At 49.4% G+C, this 10,000-nt stretch overlaps 1 protein-coding gene across 1 annotated transcript in view; it reads left to right on the top strand.

The window, feature by feature from the left end:
• The window catches only part of mdga2a (MAM domain containing glycosylphosphatidylinositol anchor 2a), a 33,872-nt gene that overhangs the window by 4,174 nt on the left and 19,698 nt on the right, over positions 1-10,000 (top strand). Inside the window, exons 2-5 of the mRNA XM_068338502.1 lie at positions 4,181-4,320; positions 8,171-8,345; positions 8,979-9,175; positions 9,675-9,807. Of these exons, the coding sequence (XP_068194603.1) occupies positions 4,181-4,320; positions 8,171-8,345; positions 8,979-9,175; positions 9,675-9,807 (645 nt within the window). The remainder of the gene's footprint in view (positions 1-4,180; positions 4,321-8,170; positions 8,346-8,978; positions 9,176-9,674; positions 9,808-10,000) is intronic.

Raw genomic sequence — 10,000 nt, 5'->3', positions numbered from 1 at the left:
AAGTGTTAATGTGTTATAATGAGGATGGAGCGCGGTGCATTACTGGTGGACTACCTACTGCTTCCTGCTGGCCGGCTCAGGATGGGGGGAGGAAGAGGAGGTGGATGAGAAAGAAAAGGAGGAGAGGATGAGACAACAGAGGAGAGAAGGAAACAGGAGAGAATTGAAGGAAACAGAAGGGGGGGGGGATAAAAGGAGAGAGGAGGAGAGGAGATAAATGAGAGGAAAAAGATGCGAGAGAAAAACGAGGATGTGAGAAGAAAGAAGAGAGGAGGAAAAATGAGGGGTCTCAAAGAGGGAAGAGATGAAGGATAAGAGAGGAAAAATAGATGATAAGAAAAATAAAACGTGCAAGAGAAAAAGAAAATCGGTAAAGTAAAGAAGATGACAGGATGAAATGAATGGAGGGAAGGATGCAGCAAGAAGGAGGAGAGGAAACAGTCAGGAGAGGAGAAGGAGGGAAGGACGCAAAGGAGGAAAATACATTTAGAGCGCAAGGGAAGAAAGTCTTCCCCCAGTGCATGCTGGGAGGTGGGGGCAAAACACAGAGGTGAGAAAAATGTGGCCGCCCGTGTGGAAAACGTGTCTCTGCTGTAATGTGTGTGTGTGTGTGTGTGTGTGTGTGTGTCACGTTGATCATGTTGGTGACTCCTACTGTATGTTTAGTCATGATTCGCACAGCTGCAGAGGAAGTTTTGACACACACCTCGCGCGTGTGTGTGTGTGTGTGTGTGTGTGTGTGTGTGTGTGTGATGATTCATGGAGGGCTTTGCTCAGCATTAGTCAGGCGAGCAGCTGAGGGAACCGTCCGTCCCGCGGGCGGCGAAGCGGCGTGAAGAACGGGGCCTCCGGTCGTCCGTTAACTCCGTCCTGTGAGCGGAGGTGAAACAAGCGCTCCTGCTCTCCGTGACAGGAGGAGCGCCGGCACCAAACTGTCAAATCAACAGGCTGCGTGTCGGCGCCGCGGCCCGAGGCCCATCAGGGATGCTGCGTTCTCTGACTGCAGGATTTCTTGGCTCAATCATTTCAACAGCGACCAGGAGAGGAGGGGCGTCGCCCGGCCTTGGGTTGGATCTGAACACACACCAGACGCTCGTCTCACAGGCGCAGCAGGTTGTTGGAAGGTGTTGCCATGGAAGCAGGAAAAACAAAAAAACAAAAACGCTTGTTCATCACAGCCAGAGATGAGCAAGCATCTTCATCAGGGTGTGTCCTCGGGGGAACATGAGTACGCACAGGAGACGACATGGAGAAAAGATGCTCTTTTATGAGTGAGTGTAAGCTGTTGCCATGGAGACGTGAAAGAAAGGATTGACATGCACAGATTTTATTCACGAGTGTTTGGACGTATTGAGAGTCAGAAACGGTCCAAGGTGAAACAGGTGGAGGTGTTCAGAGACCCAGGTGGTCGCTATGGATACGGATGGGATATTTGGATGCTCCACTTTTGAACTCCAATCCATTGACGTTCCTTTGATGGATCCGGATCCACCTGGATTGACAGATCCGGCTCCAGGAGAGCAGATGTTGACCTGATGCTGATCCCAGACCAGCTGCTTCTCCGATCGATTTTCTTGCATCATTTAAAGGGATTTTTTTTTCTCCGATCATCGAGAGTTTTATTACCTGACTCCCCCCACCGGAGACGTTCTCCGCTCAGTGAAGATGAAGGCTTACACTCGTCCCTCCTCCTTTACTGATTACTGATGCATGGACGCTGTAATTACAGTGTGAGCGCTGCGATGATGATGATGATGATGATGATGATGATCGGTGTGTATTTAACAGCTCAGTGGGTATCAGGGTCAGAGCGGCTGTTGGAGCAGAAGAAGAAGAAGAAGAGGAACCCGTTCTTCCTCCATGATTATTAGTCGGCCAGCCAGAGTTGGAGAACGTTTGGGTTATAAAACGCATCAAGCTCCGCCCCCTGTTCACCATTGGATCACCATTCCTGGAAGTGACCTCAAAACGACGCGATGGAAGCTACGATAGGAAAACACCAGAAGAAGAACCTGTGTTACATTTTTAATGACCTCCGGCAACCCCCAACGTCACCATCCCTGGAATATCCTTAAGGAATCCTGGAATTTCCTTATGAATCCTGGAATTTTCACGAATCCAAGGAAATTTTTTAGAAACTTTTTAGTCGCGACTGAAAACTTCGACGGCCTGAGCGGCCAATCAGACGGCCCGTAGGACGCGTCCTGTGTGGTTTTCATTCATCCCTCTTCTCCTTCTGCTTCATTATGCATGCAGACGGAGCCCCACAGCGTCAGCCAATCAGACGTCTGCTGCTATATTTAGCCGTCCCACTGACTTCGCAGCCTCCTCTTGAGAAATCATCTGCTCCAGAAATAGAGCGAGAGCGCTTGTGTAGCGCAGACGTAAAAATCTTTACTTAAACATGAATAAACCGGGGAGGACGGACCCGACCTGAGATCAGCGGCGAGGACACGGGGGGGCGGGGCTTCAACTCTACTTTCTCATCCAATCGCCTTTCCTCTCCAGTTTGGCAGTGAACTTCTAGTCTAACGTGGTTCCACCAGAACTCAGTTATCGTTGTCTTGTGGTTAAACTCTCCTGTGGTTCTGTTGATCTATTCTGGGTCTGGTTGATGTCGGTTGGAGGAGTTGGGCCTCTTCAGAGCGAGCCACTGATTGAACTGCATGCTGGGAAGGAATCAGTCCATCGAGGGAGTGTGTGTGTTTCTGTGTGTGTGTGTGTGTGTGTGTGATGACATCAGCAGAAAACATTAGCAGAGTCACCAGAGACAAAAAAGAAATCCAAAACCTAAAAATAGAGAAGCAAGAAGAACTAGGACAACCAGATTATCCACGGCACCTCCCCCGTCTCCTCCTCTTCCTCACCTCCTCCTCCTTCTCTCCTCCTCTTCCTCACCTCCTTCTCCTCCATCCCTGCTCCTCTTCCTCACCTCTTCCTCCTCAGTCTCCATTGACAACAGGGAGGAAAATGTGGTCGGTCCTGATATTGGTAACCGATCGCTCATCAATAACAGGAATCCCCTCGTTTGATCCGACCTGAAGGTCACAGATGAGGAGGAAGAAGTGCTGAGTCAGCTCCCGATGAAGCTGGAGTTCAGTGTTGGATATTTAATTCCCGTTAGCATTAGCGTTAGCGCCACGCAAGTAAGTCACGGGTGGGGGGCATGTGGGGGGGGGTCAGGCAGAAATAGAGGCGGTTTGGAAATAGTTCACATCCCAGCTGCTGACACAGAAACACAAGCAGCTCGATGTACCTGCAGCGTCAGCAGGGGGGGGGGGGCACACCCACCACCACCGGGCCCCCCCGCCAGTTTAGAATGGATTACCCCCACTGTCTGCTCAGCTCAGCTCGGTCCTCTCAGGTCCAAACTTTGAACGTGTGAACAGCCAGGACGGCACTTAAAACGCGCTGATGCGTGCGGTTCCCATGGCAACGGATGGAGGAGGTCTCGCGGGCTGCGTCTCTTCTTTGAGGCTAACGGCTCCCCAGCCGTCGCTTCACTCCGTCAGCCGTTCGTCTGACTTCACCTCCAGATGTGTTCCCGTTTCCACATCAGACGCTTTTTCTCTCTTTCTGCAGACAAAGACGCCGAATTCTCTGAGAAATCGCTCGCGCGTCGAGGCGGTGGCGGCGAGGCGAGGCGTGTGGGGGCGGATCAGAGCCGCCGCTGCAGGTTTTTAGGTTTATTTTGCACAAAGAAAGTTGCAGTTTATGGACTTAAGAGACAAAGGGGCGATTTAATAAAACAGACGGCGGAAAAAAGTTGCGTTTAAAACCGCGGAGACGGCGTCGCAGGTGGAATCTGATGATGATGATCACAGATTCACGGCGGGATGGAATCATCTGGAGATGATGAATGATAAATTCCTTGCTCGTTTCTGACGCAGCATCAAGAACAAGTCGTGTTTTCATGTCGTGTTTTCTTCCTTTAAGCTAAAAATGCCCTTTTGCCATTCTACTTCCTGTTTGCTTTTCAAAATAAAACGTTTTGATTTCGTAAATACAGGTAAACCTCGGTTTACGTCGTCCTCGATTATACACCGGTTTCCCCAAAAAAGCGACGCTAGATGAGGTTTACCTGTATGAATGACGTAACGAACCTGCTTCTGATTGGCTGGTGGGCGTGTGCTGAGTCAGCTGACTGTGTGGTCTCCTGTCCGCCCCCCCCCCCCCACAGCGCCCCCTACGGTGCGCATCGTGCACTCGGGTCAGGCCTGTAACGTGGAGGAGGAGCGCTACAGCGAGAGGGTCTACACCATCAGGGAGGGGGAGACTCTGGAGCTGCAGTGTCTGGTGACAGGACACCCCCACCCACAGGTAAACCCCGCCCACAGGTAATACTGGGTGTACTGGGAGAGGGCGGAGCTTCTGGGGGAGATCTGAAGCAGTAAAACCAAGTTGCCGTTAGCTTTGGCTTCAGTAGAGTGACGGTTGCTATGGTAACTCTGGTCAGACTGGTTGATGTCAACCTGTTTATACTGGTGACACTGGTCAGAGTGGTTTCCTCAGGTAGATTCAGGTGGAAACGTGTTTCCTGCCGGCGCGAGTCCTTCAGCACATCCCAGAATTCATTCATCGTCTCCACAGCCGATTAAAAGATGAATGAACCACCAGAGAAATCCGAAGAACCGGAGCGTGAAAACACACGCACGCACACACACACACACACACACACACACACACACACACACACACACACACACACATCCCTGTTGACTCTGCAGAGCACATACAGTAATAAAAAAAAAAAGCTCCCATCATCCCCGGCGGCGTGCTGTAAGTGGCAGAGCTCCCGCAGAGCCGAGCCGCTGCAACGCCGTCGTGTTTCATAAATGAGAGCAATCACGCGGAGAAGAAGAGACGCTTTTTTTTTTTTTTGTGAGCGATGAAGAGGAGAGAGAAAGGCCCCTCGGAGGGGGGGTTGGGGCGGCGGGGACGAGGTGGGGTGGGGGGGGGGTAAAGAGAAATCAGTCAGAGAAGAAACGACGGAGGAGATGCAGAGATAATGTCGACACGGGAGCCTGAGATGTTGTGGCTTCGGCTCCTCCGTCATTAACATTTATGAAGATTTAATAAAAACAAGTTGACGTTCTTCAAAAGTGAAGAACTAACAAGCTCTCGGCAGGAACGCCGGGAGATAATGTTCCCGTCAGGAAACCATTAAGAAGGTTGGTTTTAATCTCAGACAGGCCTCTCATCTACGCCGATGGGAGGACGAGTCCAGACGAGCCGTCTGGACCGATAGCACGCCGCGTTAGCATCCAGTAATCAGATTACAATCACCGACTTTCCAATAAAAAAGCTCGTTTTTTTAATCTTCCATGACGTCGTAGCTCCTCGTAGCACGTAGCATTCAGCCTTAGCTGGTTTACATTTGAGATCGGAGACCGCCCAGCCTTCGTTCTGTTTGTCTCCATGGCGACGATGGGATCGAACTGCGGAGCCCAAGCCTGGATCATCTGGGATGACCTTGCATTTGACCTCTGACCTATAGGTCTCCTGCTGGGACCTCAGCTGACAAATGAGGGCGGGGCTCTACATGGAGGCCTATTCGAAAGACGCTGAGATGCGGATATTTGAGACTTTGGGGAAAAGTTTCTGTCCTGATTCTGTTGTCAGCGACGTCTTTGTCTCCTGATGACAGCAGGAAAACAAAACGTGTGTTTGTTTGTTTGTTTGTTTATTTGTGCTGAGGGCAAAAGGTGTTAAAAGCAAACTTGCTTGCGGTGTTTTATTGACATAGAGGTGGATTAAATCCGATCACCAGTCGCAGCTTGTTGCGTTCAAACACAAAATATACAATTTTTTTTAATTTAAAAAAAATTAAAAATCACAAAAAAAGTTGTGGATTGAAAGGAGGAGTAGAAGAAGAAGAAACGCTCCGCAGGAGGTGGAGGGTAGGGGGGGTGGAGAAGGAGCCAGAACCAGATGAAGTAAAGCTTTCATCTGCTTTCACTTTCTCACTCGATGAGAGGAGCGATGGAGCCCTTCATCACCTCCTCTCCCTCACCGCTTTCACCACTTCTCCTCCTCCTCCCTGTCCTTGTCTTTCTTTCTCCATCCTTCCCTTATTTCCTGTTACTTTTGCCTCTCTGATGTCTGCTGAGGCTATAAATAGCCTCACACACACACACACACACACACACACACACACACACACACACACACACACACACACACACAGTGAAAGCCACTTTTTTTCTGTCCCTGCGTCACCGCGGCGCTCGGCTTCCTTTCCATTCATCTCTCTCTCTCTCTCCGTCTTCCTCTTTTTAAAGCGTCTTGTTTTTCCGTCACATCGGAGGTTTGAATCCCGCCGCCGCCGCCGCCGCATCACGATTTCATTCCGAGACAAACAAAACAACAACCTTCGTTTTCCGACGTCGACAACAAAGCGGCATCGTACGAGCGTTGGATGGAGGAGACGGTCTCACCTGTGAACGATGACCTCTGACCTCTGACCGCAAGCCGCTAAGTCCACGGCCTACATCGGAATTTAAATTCATTCGTTGTCATGGCAACAAGTCCTCAAACCCTGACCTGCTGAATTGCGGCGGGTCGGTGATGATTTACTGTGAGCCACAAACGGAACGACATTATGAGATGCAAATGTCTTTGTGGGCGCCGATATGATTAATCTGAGAGGAGGGGGGCCAGGACTCATCTGTATCTCAGCTCCAGAGTAACTCACACACACATACAGTACTTTACATACATGCATATATACATACATAATATAACATCCTTAACATACATGACATACATACACAGAGCAGGTTCTCTTCACTTCAACTCATTTATGCTGCAAAGAAAACCTCCATCAAAGCTAGAGATGCCCAGACCCCTCCAGGCCTGGACTAGACTAGGACCACAACTAGACTAGGACTACACTACATAGAACTACGCACTGGAAAAAGACTAGACATCTCTAGACTAGGTTAGACACATCTAGACTAGGCTAGACACATCTAGACTGGACTAGACATCTCTAGACTAGGCTAGACACATCTAGACTAGACTAGACATATTTTGACTGGACACATCTAGACTAGACACATCTAGACTAGACACATCTAGACTAGACACATCTAGACTAGACTAGACACATTTAGACTGCACACATTTAGACTGCACACATCTAGACTAGACACATCTAGACTAGACTAGACAAATCTAGACTAGACTAGACACGACACATTTAGACTCGACACATCTAGACTAGAAAAGACATTTTTAGACTAGACACATCTAGATTAGACACATCTAGACTAGATACATCTAGACTAGACTAGACACATCTAGACTAAACACATGTAGACTAGACTAGTCACATCTAGACTAGACACATCTAGACTAGACTAGAGTAGACACATCTAGACTAGACACATCTAGACTAGACACATCGAGACTAGACTAGACACATCTAGACTAGACTAGACACATCTAGACGACTTATTTTTGGATTGGCTGTTTTCCCTCTGAGCTGAGGAGCATCTGGAAAGGTTTCTCTCCGGGTTCCAGGTGAAGGTCATGATGATGTCATCATCTGGGGGGATTATATAATTAATAATAGTAATAATTTCAGGTTTTATTTGAATGATTAATAAATAAAAACAAACATTTCTGTTAATTTTTCTGTTTGCGCAGAAGAAGCAGAGAGATGATGATGGTGATGATGATGGTGATGGTGGTGGAAAGTAAGCATGGAGCAGGTGGGCGGGATGGTCGCAACAGCTGCTGAATGAGGACAAATCTGGAGACACATGCATGAATGCACTCACACACACACACACACACACACACACACACACACACACACACACACACACACACTGGAGTTAATCTCCAGCAGGCGTTGTTTCCGTTTCTGTTTTAACTAAAGAGCTGTAGCCTCTTTAGCTAGTCACTTTTTTCAGAGTAAAATATTTACGTTGAAATATTTCCAGAGCAGTATGAGCCTGTTTGGACAGTATGAACCACTCTGAACCAATATGAACCAGTGTGAACCAGTATGAACCAGTTTGAACTAGTCTGAACCAGTATGAACCAGTGTGAACCAGTATGAACCAGTTTATCTAAACCACTCCCGTCCAAACTGGCGTCTAAGTGGAACGACCCCAACTGGCCTGTGGTGTGTTGTGATTCCAAACCCCTCCCACCTCCACAGGTGCGCTGGACGAAGACGGCGGGCGGAGCCTCGGACCGCCAGGGCGAGTCGTCGCTGCACAACGAGACGCTGAAGATCGACAACGTCAGCCGCCACCAGGGGGGGCGCTATTACTGCAAAGCTGAGAACGGCCTGGGATCCCCCGCCATACGCTCCATACGAGTCGACGTGTACTGTACGAACACACACACACACACACACACACACACACACACACACACCAGCTGCAACTAGCAGCCGTTAGCTTAGCATCATGACTGTTTCAGTTTCTTGTAAAGATAACTGAGTTCTAAAACGGAGCGGCGCACCGGGGTTGAGGATTAAACGTGTTTCCTGTCAGCTGATGGGATTACAACCCTCGTTTGGCCTACACGTCTCCTCCTCGTGCGACAAACGGCGTGCGACCCGCTACCGATTGTCGTCGGAACCCGATTCCGGCTGACGATCTGCGGTCCCTTTTCCCGTTTATTCCGACTCGATCCCCGGAAACGAACATCCACGTCCCTCACACGCGTCACCTGACATGTTTCCACCCAAACACGGGGAAACAATATCCGCCCGCCGCCAGCGTTGTTGTGTAACAGTTGTAATATCCCGCAGGATGCTTTTTTTTTTTCAGGGATTACAGGGATTTAAGTGGTACCTGAATGCATCACGGCTGAGTGCTTCCTTCAGGGCACGGAGGCTTTTCCACAACCTGCAGGCGAAATGAGGATAAATATTTAACCCCTCCGCCCCCCACCCTGACCGGGACGCCCTACAGCAGGACCCCCTGATCTTCATCTTCCTCTCCGCTCCTCCTCCTCAGACCTGGACGACCCGGTGATCACGGTGCACCAGAGCGTGGGTGAGTCCAAGGAGCAGTTCTACTTCGAGCGGACGGTGTTCCTCCGCTGCGTGGCCAACTCCAACCCCCCCGTCCACTACGCCTGGAGGCGGGGCCGCGAGGCGCTGACGCAGGGCTCCGACGCGGGGGTGGAGATCTACGAGCCCTTCTTCACGCAGGTGAGCAGACACGCCCACTTCTTTGGCGGTTAGTAAAATAAATTTAGACTTTTTTTTTTTTTACCTCCGTCTTCAGGGAATAAAGTTTGAAGCTTTATTTTGGGATCATCCTCATCTTCATCCTCTTCATCGTGCCCCCCTCCCATTCCTGGAGTCATCCTCTTCCTTTTAGCCCATCCCAGTTTCCTCCCCAGGCGGCAGGTCGCTCGCCAGCCGCCGCCAGAAACGCTTCAAAGTTTGATTCCCGTCCAGCTCCTGGCCGAACCTCCGGGGTTTTCACGTCCAGAGCGGCGAAGTGAAAGCTTTTGAAATTTAATTGTTTAAAAATAGACCAAAAATTAAATTCTGTGGCAGAAACCTTTCATTTATTCTCACTTTAAAAATAATAGCACAAAAAAAATTTGTGTGCATCAACAGTTATAACAGATATTAATGGTTTAGTGTGTGTGTGTGTGTGTGTGTGTGTGTGTGTGTGTGTGTGTGTGTGTGTGTTTGACAGGGAGAGACGAAGATCCTGAAGCTGAAGAACCTGCGGCCTCAGGACTACGCTGAATACACCTGCATCGCCTCCGTCAGGAACGTGTGCGGCATCGCCGACAAGAGCGCCCACTTCAGTTTTAACAACAGGACGGGTAACACACACACACACACACACACACACACACACACACACACACACACACGTCCTGTCCTAATACATTGGAATTCACACTCCAGGTCCGTATCTGGGTGATTCTGGGTAAATAATCAAACTCAAAGTGGAAGGGAGGAAACAGGAAGTGGAAGGTGAAGGCTTTCAAAATAAAATAAGAAGCATCAAATCAA

This window comes from Antennarius striatus, chromosome 17 (genome assembly GCF_040054535.1).
Source record: "Antennarius striatus isolate MH-2024 chromosome 17, ASM4005453v1, whole genome shotgun sequence".
NCBI lineage: Eukaryota > Metazoa > Chordata > Actinopteri > Lophiiformes > Antennariidae > Antennarius > Antennarius striatus.
Note: the sequence above shows the minus strand (reverse complement) of the source record. Positions and strands in the feature narration are given on the sequence as shown.